General features: G+C 44.9%; 1 protein-coding gene across 1 annotated transcript; it reads right to left on the reverse strand.

Moving 5' to 3' along the window:
* Window positions 1-3,020: 3,020 nt before the first annotated feature.
* LOC108918790 (STEAP family member 1B-like) lies at window positions 3,021-10,328 on the reverse strand. The gene is made up of 6 exons (XM_018726340.2): window positions 10,169-10,328; window positions 9,388-9,546; window positions 6,697-7,033; window positions 5,725-5,891; window positions 4,816-4,980; window positions 3,021-4,589 (listed from the first exon to the last, which is right to left on the reverse strand). The coding sequence occupies exons 2-6, from the start codon at window positions 9,496-9,498 to the stop codon at window positions 4,332-4,334; spliced, it is 1,038 nt and encodes a 345-aa protein (XP_018581856.2). The 5' UTR covers window positions 9,499-9,546; window positions 10,169-10,328; the 3' UTR covers window positions 3,021-4,331.
* Window positions 10,329-13,742: the final 3,414 nt, after the last annotated feature.

Below are 13,742 nucleotides of genomic sequence, written 5' to 3' on the forward strand. Positions count from 1 at the left end.
GTCGCGTCACGCGTCACGGGAAGAGTCGCGAGCCACGGCAACACAGGTGCGGCGCTCACCGTGGGCGAAAACGCGGCAACGTGCGAGAGGGGCAGCGCGCGCGGCCTGACAACCTGCACTTCTGTGTGAAACTGGAGATGCAGCGTTACCATGGTTACCATGCGCCGGCGGCAGCAGCAGGAGCCCAAGAACGTTCAGGACGCTGGAATGAACCCTGAAAGAACCAAAAGCCTGACCTGAACCCCTGAGCCCACTGACCTTAAACTCCTGTCCCTTAACCTTGCTCACCCCTAAACTGTCTCCGAACCTTACTAACCCTAAACCCAAACCCTACTCAGCCAAACAATCATTCTGCAACCTCTATCCCTAACCCAAGTGACCTCGAACCCCTGACCCTACCAGTGCTTTCCTCTGCCGACTGTCGTATTTACAGTGCTGTGAAAAAGTATTTGCCCCTTCCTGATTTTTTTTTTTTTTTTTTGCATATTTGTCACAGTTAATGATTGAGATCATCAAACGAATTTTAATATTACACAAAGATAACCCGAGTAAATAGAAAATGCAGTTTTTAAATGATGATTTCATTTATTAAGGGAGAAAAGCTGTCCAAACCTAAGTGGCCTTATGTGAAAAAGTAATTCCCCCCCTTGTTAAATCATGAATGAACTGTGATTAACCACATTTTTTGGAAAGCTGAGTTAAATTTCACTTACCACACCCAGGCTTGATTACTGCCAGACCTGTTGAATCAAGAAATCACTTAAACAGAACCTGTCTGACAAAGTGAAGCACGCTAAAAGATCTCAAAAAGCAACACATCATGCTGCGATCTAAAAAAATTCAAGAACAGATGAGAAACAAAGTAATTGACATGTATCAGTCTGGAAAGGGTTACAAAGCCATTTCTAAGGCTTTGGGACTCCAGCGAACCACAGTGAGAGCTATTATCCACAAATGGAGAAAACTTGGAACAGTGGTGAACCGTCCCAGGAGTGGCAGGCCTACCAAAATTACTGCAAAAGCGCAACAACAACTTATCCAGGAGCTCATAAAAGAACCCAGAACAACATCTAAAGAACTGCAGGCCTCACTTGCCTCAGTTAAGGTCAGTGCTCATGATTCAACAATAAGAAAGAGACTGGACAAAAATGGTATCCATGGGAGAGTTCCAAGGCGAAAGCCACTGCTGACTAAAAAGAACACAAAGGCTTGTCTCACATTTGCCAAAAAACATCTTGATTATCCCCAAGACTTTTGGGCAAATATTCTGTGGACCGATGAGACAAAAGTTGAACTTTTTGGGAGGTGTGCGTCCTGTTACATCTGGCGTAAAACTAACACAGCATTTCATAAAAAGAACACTATACCAACAGTCAAACATGGTGGTGGTAGTGTGATGATCTGGGGCTGCTTTGCAGCTTCAGGACCTGGACGACTTGCCATAATTGATGAAACCATGAATACTGCGCTCTACCAGAAAATCCTGAAGGAGAATGTCCGGCCATCAGTCCGTGATCTCAAGCTCAAGTGCACTTGGGTTATGCAGCAGGACAATGATCCGAAACACACCTGCAAGTCCACCTCTGAATGGCTCACAAAAAACAAAATTTAAGGTTTTGGAGTGGCCTAGTCAAAGTCCGGACTTAAATCCGATTGAGATGCTGTGGCATGACCTTAAACAGGCCGTTCATCCTCGAAAACCCTCCAATGTGGCTGAATTAAAACAATTCTGCAAAGAAGAGTGGGCCAAAATTACTCCACAGCGATGTGAAAGACTCATTGCCAGTTATCACAAACGCTTGATTGCAGTTGTTGCCGCCAAGGGTGGCATAACCAGTTATTAGGTTTAGGGGGCAATTACTTTTTCACATAGGGCCAGGTAGGTTTGGACAGCTTTTTTCCCTTAATAAATGAAATCATCATTGAAAAACTGCATTTTGTATTTACTTGGGTTATCTTTGTGTAATATTAAAATTTGTTTGATGATCTCAATCATTTAACTGTAACATGTGCAAAAAAAAAAAAAAATCAGGAAGGGGGCAAATATTTTTTCACAGCACTGTATTTCTAACCCTTACCCAATAACCATAACCCCTAACCCATCCCATCCCCCTAACTCTATTAACCTCTAACCCCGAACCCTACTTACCCTACTCCCCCTAAACCTGATCTTCTGGCCCCACTAACCCTAACTTGAACCATCTAACCTTGACCATACCATAAACATACAAACCATAAAATATGAAAGAGAAACACAGAAAAAATGTTCACACTACCGTTATCGTTGAAAGTATAAAGGAACGCTAAATCACCTTGGACAAAACCGTCATATAAATAAACAAGCAAATAATACAAAGACATTTGTGTTCAAAATTCAAATGTTTCCTGTAAGGGTTTAGTTACATGCTCATAATAATAAGTGTTATATCATCACAGATTCAAAAATGGAGAAAAGACAGATGAGAAACGGACAGTTTAAACACTGCATCTCACACACATTTACGACACTTATAGTGTGTGAGGAGCAACAACTACTGACTTTTTACATACATCAGGTAAAAAGAGCGGTCGTCCAGTCCGAGGTCAGACGACCAGTTCTGTAGAATGTAAGGAAAACATGAGAAATAACAGAAGAGTGTGAGCGTGAGCCAAAGTGAAGTGTGTGTGTGTGTGTGTGTGTGTGTGTGTGTGAGACATTCAAAGAAACAAGGTAAAAGCTACACTCAGAGTTTGTCCTGATGAATACAGTTCAAAAGATTTTATTGATACACAGTAGTTGAACATAACAATAATAATAATAATAATAATAATAATAATTTAAACAATGGACCCTAGCAGATGTCTCAAGTAGGGAATTTATTGTAAATTTCATGCAGGAAAGTCTGAGTCCAACTCAGAGCATTAATTTGCATCTCTTCACATAACGTTTTAAAAATCCCACAATCCTCTTTACATAACTTTACATAATTTAGCACAAAAATATTCACAACAGAGGCATTTTTTCTAAACTGACCAGCTGATAACAAAACATGCTTATGGGGTGGGGGGTGTCAGTATTCCTGACTCGTAGCCGATTCATTTGTCTACAAATGAAAAATTAAATGGATCATTCATCCAAAACAAAAAGGCCTTTTCATCTCTGGACTGAGAGGGATCCATTTAACGGCACGGTACCGTGGTATATCCCCACCCCAACCATGTACCCCATTGCACCATATATGGACTCCAGCCAGATAAAAAAGCACCTTCTCAGTTCAATGGGGCTGGATTCCTCTAAAACAAACAGGCTGCTGCACGAAACACTGTAGAAAGTACACATTTCACCGAATTTACCATGTTTTCCGGCCACCCTCTTACTCATTCAGAGCTGAATTTTCTGATGGAAAATGGGCCAGCAGGTGACACAGAGGTTCATGCTTCCTCCTCACCACTCAAAGGGCCAAGGTTTACTTCCCACCTTAAACTGTAATTTATTATTAATTTTGGTGGCATTTTATTCAATTATTCTGTATTTATTTATTTTTTTATTTATTTATTTATTACAGTTTCTGCCTTCAGTGGTGCAAACGAGGCCTGTTTAGCTCTCCAGCCAATAGAAAGCAGTAAAGTGAGCGCAAAGAAGAGTGTGGGACCACCTTATTCAACTCACTTCCACAGCGTTTACACCTCACGTCTGGTGTTCCTGAGTGCAGCTCATCGTGGGCCGAATCAGACAGCAGTCGGCATAAAATCAGATTTTACGGTCACCACGTTTTCATTTAGTGCCATTTTAAATTAAAAACAGTGTTTATTTATTTATTTATTTATTATATTAGAAAAAACAGATCTTCAACAGCAAGCTCTTCAAATCGATCAAACTGGTCTTAACTGTGCAAAAAGAATGTTAAAAGTCATTTTTTTATCGCTATATCTGAAACTGTTACAGACCTCAATCTGCAAATAAACTGAATGACATCAGTGTACTAAACTTTTACTGACTGTGGCGTATGGGTAAAAGTGAGTTTGGGGTGGAAGAGCCAGAGGATACCCAGATTTACCTTATCAGGAGGTAAAAGACTGTACTCCAGGATCATAATAGCTCCGGGTGTACCATACAACTGTAGGGATACCATGCTGCGGGAGTACTTTACTGCACATGCACCATACTGTGATCTCCGCAGCATTAATGATGCTTCACTTTGCTGTCCTGTAGGTGGAAAACTTTCACAGGTTAAACCTCACTTCAAATTCCCACAGTGATCAATATTTCAACCCAGCATCAAAGTATGAATAATGGGGTAAAAAAACATTTGTTCCGAACACCTGGAGGGATGTTTTTTGTTTTATTTCTTCTAGACCCCTCCCCGCTTGTGCAGGCGTGAGGACGTGCAAGTCAATTCCCAGCCTCGCTGGATCCGTGCCAGCTTCCGATTCAGGCACGGCAGGAGCAGGGTGGCCTTTCCCAGCAGCACCACCGCGGGGAGGGCGGAAGCCAGAATGAAGGAGGGTGGAGTGTACCACACGTAGCTCCTGGGCTCCGCCCACTTCCTCCAGCCATAGACGAGTGCGTGGGCGGTGCAGAGCAGCAAGGCGCCGTATCCCAGACTCCTCTGCAGGGCACAGTCAGAGATGTTAGGGGTGGAGCTAATGAAATGCTAATAACGAAAATTATTTGGCTCCATTAAAGTAAATGTGGAGGCCCTGTAGTTGGGTGCCGACCCTGAACTGATTGGCCAGACACAATGAAACGAGCCCAGAGCACTTTCCTTCTGAGCGGCCTGTTAGAGAAACCAGTGCCAATCGCCTCAGTAGCACCACCTCTTAGGGGGACTTCACCTGGATGCACTGAAACTCCCGCCAGGAAAGGGCGCTGCTGACCGAAGGTACGGAGGAGACGGCCACCATGGCGAGGGCAGCCAAACCCAGGATACCCAGTGAGATGTAGATCTCCATGCGCCAAACGTCATCCTCCACCCAGGCGTCCGATCTGTTCTGTTGCACCTACATGGCGTCGGGAAGTGGCCTGATTAACGCCGATCACAGCCCTGCTCCACGCTGAAAAAACTGAAGAAACCTAGTTTAAAGTGTGATGCATCCATAACTTTTTTCCTGGCTGATAGGCCCCACCCCTTTGTGATAAGCTCCTCCTCTGTTCAGGCCCATCCTATAAGATGTTGTCCTGCTAATAAGCTCCACCCCTATCAGTAGGCCCCACCTTTGTCAATAAGCTTTCCTACCCTGCTGGCAAGCTCCACCTCTATTGGTAGGCTCCTCCCCTAGTGAGGAAGCCCCACCCCTGCTGGTAAACTCCTGTACTAGGCCCCTCCCCTGATCACTCTCCCCTATATTACACATATTCTCTGTTAACAAGCCCCTCCTCTTTTGGTAGACCACTCCCCTGCTCACAAGTCCCTCCCTTGCTGAGGTCCCACCCCTGTTGATAGGCCCCACCATGGTTAATTCCTCTCCTGCTTGTAGGCTCCTCCCCTAATTACAAGCCTCTCCCCTGTTTATAGGCCCCACCCATATCAACCCCACCCGACCTATTCCTGTTGGTAAGCTCTTTTTCTTTTCATAGGCTCCACCTAGATTATAAGCTCCTCCCTTGCTGACATGTTTGATGAACCTTACTGCAGTCCTCAGCCCCTCCCCTGTTCCTAGGCTCCACCCCTATTTGAAAACTCCTGCCCTGATGGTAAGCTCCACCCCTGCTAAGATGCCCCTCCCCTGTAGAGAACTGCTCACCTGCTGATAGGCCCAGTTGAGCAGCTTGTATCTGTAGGAGCGCCTCATTGGGTAGCAGACGCTGTAGAAGGCATGCAGGGCGCTCAGCAGGAAGGAGAGTAGGCCAAGTTGCTTCCGCATACAGAGCCACCGCTCAAGCCAGGCCGGAAAGCGGCTGTACTTCGTACCTGCGACACAGAGGGCACATCTTCCTGACCTCCGGCAGGCACTTAGTTTCTTAAACAGACAGTGGAATTTTTATGACAGCGATTTCTGTGTGGGCCTCAAAGGTAGCAGGACGCATTCTGTGGTCCCCTCTTTTACTGTTAATACGGCTGTTGTTGTCAATAGGCTGTTTATACTAAAGCAGAATCTCTTATGAATCTTTGAATGTCACAGGAGCTCTATGACTTCGCAAAGACCTCCACCGTGCTACCTGTCATTCAACCTTGCGGGCAAGCAGGTGGTGTAGCGGTCAGAGCTGTCACCTTGCAACTTGAAGGTCCTTGCCTTAAATCCCACTTCTGCTGTAGTTCTCTTAATCAAGGAACTGACCCGGAACAGATTTTCCTTAATAATAATGATAATAGCAGCAGTAGCAGTATTTGGCTGACACATTTATTCAAGGTTCCTTCAATGCTAGACAAACTGCACTAAACTCCCTATAATTATTCACACATTTATACAGGAGAGTAATGTAACACACACACACACACACACACACACACACAGAGGCAGTTTAATGTATAGTGACCAGTTCACCTGAACCACATGTCTTCAGACTGCGGGAAGAAACCCACATGAACACGACGAAAGTCTGTAAACTCCACACAGACTCAGTCGGATTTGAACCCAAGTCCAAACCCGCAGCTCAGGATATTTGAGGCAGGAGACCAGGTCCCGAGAATGGTGCACTCGTTTATAAATGAGTGTGTCGCGATCTTAGTAGCGTGTTTGTGAGTGTGCGTATGTGCGTGTGAGTCCCCCCCAAACCTCGGTGCAGCTGAAGCACAGCCGCCACCTGTCCAGGCAGGTAGACCAGAGCCAGCAGGGTGATGGAGGTCCAGGGCAGCGCCTTGTTCACCACCAGGACGGGCATCTTGTACAGGTCCCTCCAGCTTCCGGAGATGCCGGGCTGCACCACGTCTCGCAGCAGGGTGTACAGGAAGGTGACGGCCAGCAGGGCAGCAACGAGTTTCAGGGGCAGGCGCCACTGCGGGAAGAGGGGCATCGTTTCCAGCTGGACACTGGGAGGGAACTCAAAGGTCTCCAGGGCCAGGGGGCGCTGCATGCCCCCGCGTGACACGGCTGGTTCGTGTTCTTCGGGGGCCTGGAAAGGGCGGAGAGGGGTGGGGAGGATGGGGGAGGGTTGGGGAGAGAGGCAGGAATCAGCAATGACTGACACACACACACACACACACACACACACACACACACACACACACACACACACACACACACACACACACACACACACACTCAGCAGGGAGAGTGTTCCAGAACAGACTTAACGTCTGTCAGTCTGAAATAAATTGTGACATTTTTATCCAAAATAATTTACAATGTACAACTGGTAGCATAGTGGTTAGAACTATTGCCTTTTGTCCCAAAGGTTGCAGGTTCAAGCACCACCTCTGGCTGTAGTACACTTGAGTAAGGTACTTACTCTAAATTGCCCAACTGTGTAAATGGGTAAATGATTGTAAGCATGTAATAATTGTGACCTTAACAGTGTAAGTTGCTTTGATGAAAAAGTGTCAGCTAAATGAATAAATGTACAATGTTCAGATTCCTATACAAAAGCTACTTACACTGATTTACCCATTTATACAGCAGGGTACTTTTTACTGTTCATTCCAGGTGAACACCTCAGTTCAGGTAACTAATTAGGCCAGCAGGTGGCAATGTGGTTACAGCTGGTGTCTTACACATACACCTGTTCAGCAGAAGTCTTTTTCCAAAGAGGTGTACAGCTCAATAAAAAAAAAAAAAAAAACTTTGGAGGTCACAGGTTCGAATCCCAACCCCTGCTGTAGTATCCTCGATTAAGGTACTTTACTCTGAACTGCTCCGGTAAAAATCTCCCTGCAGCATAAACAGGTGAATAAGTATCTTAACATTGTAAGCTGTCTGGGAGAAAAGAGTCACATAAAAGAACAAACTGAAATGTGAAAGTTTGACAGTACAGTAGCAGCCGAGATTGGAACCAACAACCTTCAGGCACCAAGGCGACAGCCCAAAACCACTACTCTAAATATATATACATATATTCTACAGCATATATAACACATCTGGGCTTAATATGTGCATCGTTATTTTTAAACATGTAATATAATTTAGTATATTTTCATTTTGCCAAAAAATTTTGCTGTTCAATCAAACTTAAAGTCAATAAACTCTTTGTGGTGCAAATTTTCACAATTCAGACATTGTTACAATTAGTTTCAATGGGAAAAGTTTTTCTTCATCCCTTATGCTAAAATATCACCAAATCTCAATAAAAGTAACACAATTACATCAACAGTTGATCACAATTATCTCAGGCTGCAACTGCACCTGCCACATAGTTTGTTTCCATACCATCTTTTACTGTATTACACCACGCTGCTTAGTGAAATTGAGCACAATATGGTACAGATGTTAAAAAAATAAGACCGTAGTGAGTTGACTGGCCCTGAGTCAGGAGAGCGGCTTCCAGCTGCACTGATCTACACCAACGTGGGGGATCTCCATCGCCCTCCTCAGGACCATCGACATTGTCAGTTTAAGAAAAAAAGGGAAAAACACCTTGTGTTTTTATTAATGTTCTGGAAAAATCCAGATTTGTTATTATTATTATTATCATTATTATTACTATATCCACTACCCTTTATTTAGCTTATTTATAAGATGACAGGTTTGCGCAGGTGTATCACAGGATGCATAGCCCTTTAATATCTGTTTCCCTCCACCCAGGTGGAGATAATGAAACATTACATTTTCTGCATGAAATACATTAATTTTCTCTTTTTGATGTCTGTCAAAATACACCCACCTGAGAAATGGGGGGGCTACATCTCCAACAGGTTATCTTTGGAAACTGCAGCTTTTCCCCCTTTTTGCCCCTCTCTCTGAAAGGAGAAAGGAAGCCGAGAGGAAAGGGCACACCCTACGAGGGAATGTGGTTAAGGGCAGGGCTGTGACCCTAAACACACTCCGCATGTGGACATGGACTTGTAACCAGAAGGCTGTTGATTCCAAGATTCCAAAACCACTCCCTGCTCCTGCTGTAAGAAACTTGATCAAGATACTTACCTTGAAGTACTACAATAAGAGTAGCCAGTTGTATAAATGGATCTTATTAATAATAAGGTGCCACTTTTATCTGTTTTCTTTCCAATTTGTCCTTCATTTTACTTATGAAATTTGAGGTTAAAGAGGGTTTCACAGAAAGCGAGGCAACCTGTCCACCTTTTGCCCACGACTGTACCGCTTGCTTCTTATTATTAATTCGCTGGACACCTTTGCCCATGGTAATTTACAGTATGGAATAATTAACCTTAATGGATCCACCCATTTATAGAGCAGGGTATTTTCACCACCGATTTAGGGTAAGTACAATACTCTGAGGATCAGAACCCAGGACCTTCTGACTGGGAACCACTAACCTATGCCACCTGCTGTCTGAAAAAAGGGTGAAGGTACCAGGGTGGGTGTGGACGGCTGGACCTCTGGACTGGTCTTGGACAGTTCGTACCGCTCGGCGCCACCGTGGCCCTCCGTCACCTGTGGCACATCCTCTGGGTCTAAATCCATGTGCAGCCAAGTGGGACAGCTTGCAAAACAGACTCCTGTAACAAATGGCTAAAGACATGCAAGCGCACACACACACACACACACACTGTTGGAATGTAAAGGATGTGGAAAGTGCAACCAACGAATTAATCATCTCTGGATTTGGAGGTTATCACGAGGCGCACTGAGCCCTAAAACCAATTACAGACCGGATCGCTAACCCCTAACTAACCACGCACGACTTGGGAAATTCACATGACATCACTGGGTTCGGATCCCATGGACACCGCAGTACTCAGTAAACGCGACAACAACGTCACGCACGGCTGTCTGAAGATGCCCATTCGTAAAAGGAGAGAAAAAAAAGAGCAATAAAAATGAATCAGTCAATCATAATAATTCATTTAAATGTAAAAAATTACGTTTCTTAAACAAATCAAAAGATCAGATGGCTGTATAATTATAAATATTAGAAACACATGATTCTTTGTTCGGCAAATGGACAGAAACAGTAAGTAAGCCAAAGGCTTTGGCACTTTTACCTTGTAGTAACATCGTCGTAACAATAAAGTGTTTACTTACATCACACGCGGCGCCGCAGTTTCGGTTCAAGCGCAAAATGCGAAAAATGTGCGCATACATAATTTATTTTGACAACCGCGATTTCCATTTACGAGCGAATCAAACTTACTGTAATACTGTCCGATCATCCGAGCGGCTCCCAAGGACACGGACCGCAATCCCACGCGGATTAAAGCGGTTATAAAAAAAAAAGAAAGAAAGAAAACCTTCCTTGGAAGAGAACCGGCCGCCGACGGCAATCACGATTATTTTACAGTTTTTGGCACTTGCCGGACACACGTTGACCAAATGAAAAAAGCAAAGAAAAAGTAAAGTGCCGCCTCATTGTCGTTTGGTCCCCACCTACCCGGAGTTCCTCCAATGGGATTGGGAAGGGGGTGGGCTCACTCGCCCGCTCCGCCAATCGGAGAAGGCAATTCGCTTCGGAGCCCCGCCTTTCCCGGAACGCCCCGTAGGTACACGTCCTCACATATGCTAGGTTTCTTTGGGAATGAAAATAAATAGAGATTTAATACACACACACACTTTCTGAACCGCTTGTCCCATACGGGGTCGCGGGGAACCGGAGCCTTACCCGGCAACACAGGGCGCAAGGCTGGAGGGGGAGGGGGAGATTAAATGCATCTGTAAATATGATAATTAAAACAGGACGTTCGCTGGTGAAAAAGCGCACTGTATTGTCAGTGTCTGTACTGTCTGTATTGTAAGATCTTATCAAAATAATACCGCTAAGATACACGTTCCTAAGCAATCTCTGAGAGGAAAACGAAAAGACAAAACAAAACATTTTTTATCATGCGCTTCCCCCAAACCATAATCTTCTAAACTCAAATAAATTTATTTCAAGGCAATTTATACAGTAAAAGCACTTTTATGATTGCCTTATGGTCCTCGATTTAAGGCTAGTCCCTAGGCTAGTAATAAGACTTATTTCTCTGCTCTGTAGCTTTAAATGTGGAGTTAAGCGCCTCCCTCTGTGGGTCGTGCGACGTATCTGCGGGGAAAACGTTCTTATACGAAAACGTTCGCAAATGAGGGGTTGTGCGTGTGTGTGTCTGTTGGGGATTGGGGGCACACTGTCCTCATCAGGTGCTTGTCTTTTGATCTTCACTTATTAAAGAAATTAAAGTTGAATAAGCGCACATGTGACTCAGATAACATTTTAAGTCACACCCTGAACCAATACTGCCCAGCCTAGTGCTTCTGTCATTAAAATTAAATAATATGAAACACACACACACACACACACACACACACACACACATTTTCGGAACCGCTTGTCCCATACGGGGTTGCGGGGAACCAGAGCCTACCCGGTAACACAGGGCGTAGGAGACACACCCAGGACGGGACGCCAGCCCGCCACAAGGCACCCCAAGCGGGACTCAAACCCCAGACCCACTGGAGAGCAGGACCCGGGCCAACCCACTGCACCAACATGCCCCCCATAATATGAAACATGGGGAAAATAATTATATCTTAATCAAATATTATTCTCCCCCATAACTTTATTAAGTTAAGTGAAAGCAACAAGACACATCAGTTTAATCTAAAATCAGTGCAAGAAATGAAAATATGTTCTAACCCACACAAATTTTCACGAAATTTCCATCCAGAGAAGCTTTTCACAGTACTCAGTATAAGAAGGAATTACTGTAGTTCCTGTACTGTACTGTACTCTATGTGCTCATTGTACATAATTTTGCAGTTATGAAAACGTCATCTAGGGGGCAGAATGTCCTCTGGGTCTCAGTAGAAGCCCCTTGATCTGCACTAATTAGTTTACTGCTGCTTTTTTTGTAGTGGTACACATGACAGTCCTGTGACTCACGCACACACACACACGCACACACACAAAAGGGGCAGCGGGCACAGCTCGGCTCCAGTCTGCAGAGCCAGTGAGAGGAAAGGAAAGCCGAGCCGACAGCCACGCGAGGACAGGGCCATGCCGCTCAAAAGAGCGCTGATCTCCGCATCGCTGCTGGTGTTTGTGGTGGCACTGGCCACTGCGGGACCCCTCCACGCGCAGTGCAAGGTGGATTGGTGCGTCACCGAGTGTATACACAGAATGCATGTGTTTATGTCAATGGGTTAGGGTTAGGGTATGAGCTAGACTTGGGGTTAGAGTAGGATGTGGGTCAAGGTTTAGGTTCAGGGTAATGGTTTAGGGGTTAGGGTTTGAGGTTTAGGGTTAGCGTGAAAGGTTAGGGTTTATGGTTTAGAGTTTGGGTGAATGGTGCTCCTCTTGGTTGGAGAAGCTGGAGATGTCAGACTGTGCTGGTTTGACATGTTCTCCAATAGCACAGTGTTTGTATGACAAGCAAGGGTTCGACTGGCCTGTTTAGTGTGTTGTTCTAAAAATAACTGGATTACAACAATGTACGGTACTTATGTAGCCCTGTTTGTACGTTCAGTGGGACTGCACTTACTGCAAAGTTCTGCTGTTTCCTTGTGCTGTTGGGCGGGTGCCACCGCATGCTTGGAGCTTAAAAGTGTAACTTTCTGCCCAGTTATAAGGAAAAAATCAATGACTTCATTGTTTTGAGTCTAAACCTGGCAGGCACCCTGATATGGGCTGTTAGTAACAGTAACTTACCCTGTTTGCAGTGCTGTAAGTGTGTTGTGTGTCGAGCAGTTTTCAGGTGAAACTTTGGCCAGCAGGTGGCGCAGTGGTTAGTGCTGCCACTTTAGTCTTGAAGGAACATCATTTGAGTCCCTGCTTCCACTGTAGTAAACAGGATCAAGGTCCTTACCCTAAACTGATACAGCAGAATTTACCAGCTCTATAAATGGGTAAATCAGTGTGTATAATACAGTATAAAAAGCACCAGTATTGTAAGTCAATGTGTCAGATAAAAGATGAATAAAATTGAAATAAAAGCTCTCTCCTCAGTGGTGAAGTTGCAATGTTGAGCTGCTTATGGTCATTTACCCATTTGTACAACAGGGTAATTTTACTGTATTGATTCAGGGTAGAGAGTATGGGACAAGCGGTTCAGAAAATGTGTGTGTGTGATTCAGGGTATGGGGGGTGCAGTGGCGCAGCAGGTTTGACCGGGTCCTGCTCTCTCTGTAACGGACTGGTGTCCCGTCCTCGGTGTGTCCCCTCCAGCCTTATGCCCTGTGTTGCCGGGTTAGGCTCCGGTTCGCCGCAACCCCACATGGGATAAGTGGGTTCAGACAATGTGTGTGTGTGTGTGTGTGTGTGTGATTCAGGGTAAGTGCCTTGATCAAAGGTACTACAGCAGGAGGTGGGATTCGAACCTGACACCTTTGGGTTTGTTCTCCGAGTTGTATGTCAGTTTGAAGAAAACTCTGAGGGCTGTTGATTATGAAAATGTATACATTGTGGCTGGAGGTCTGCTCTGGCCCAGGTTGTCAGGGGTTCTAATCCCAGGTAAGTTTCAGCCTTGAATGAGAACAGTTAGTGCAGTTTGAATGTTAATTATTATTATTATAATAAGTATGTTATGGTCTGTAGGTGTGTTCTTTTATTGGTCACACTAATTGGTTAATCGCTCAGATGTTTGTTTTCGTCCCTGAGATGAGCTTTCGTGTCCGAAGCACGCGATCCGGATGATTCCAATAAGCGCGGTAGCCGTGCACTAACCCGCCACGCTCTCGTCTCATTGGACGCTTCCGGTCGCATGGTCTGTGCTCTCATGTGTCCTGATCTGTCCGTT

The sequence above is a fragment of the Scleropages formosus genome, chromosome 9 (genome assembly GCF_900964775.1).
Source record: "Scleropages formosus chromosome 9, fSclFor1.1, whole genome shotgun sequence".
Taxonomy (NCBI): domain Eukaryota; kingdom Metazoa; phylum Chordata; class Actinopteri; order Osteoglossiformes; family Osteoglossidae; genus Scleropages; species Scleropages formosus.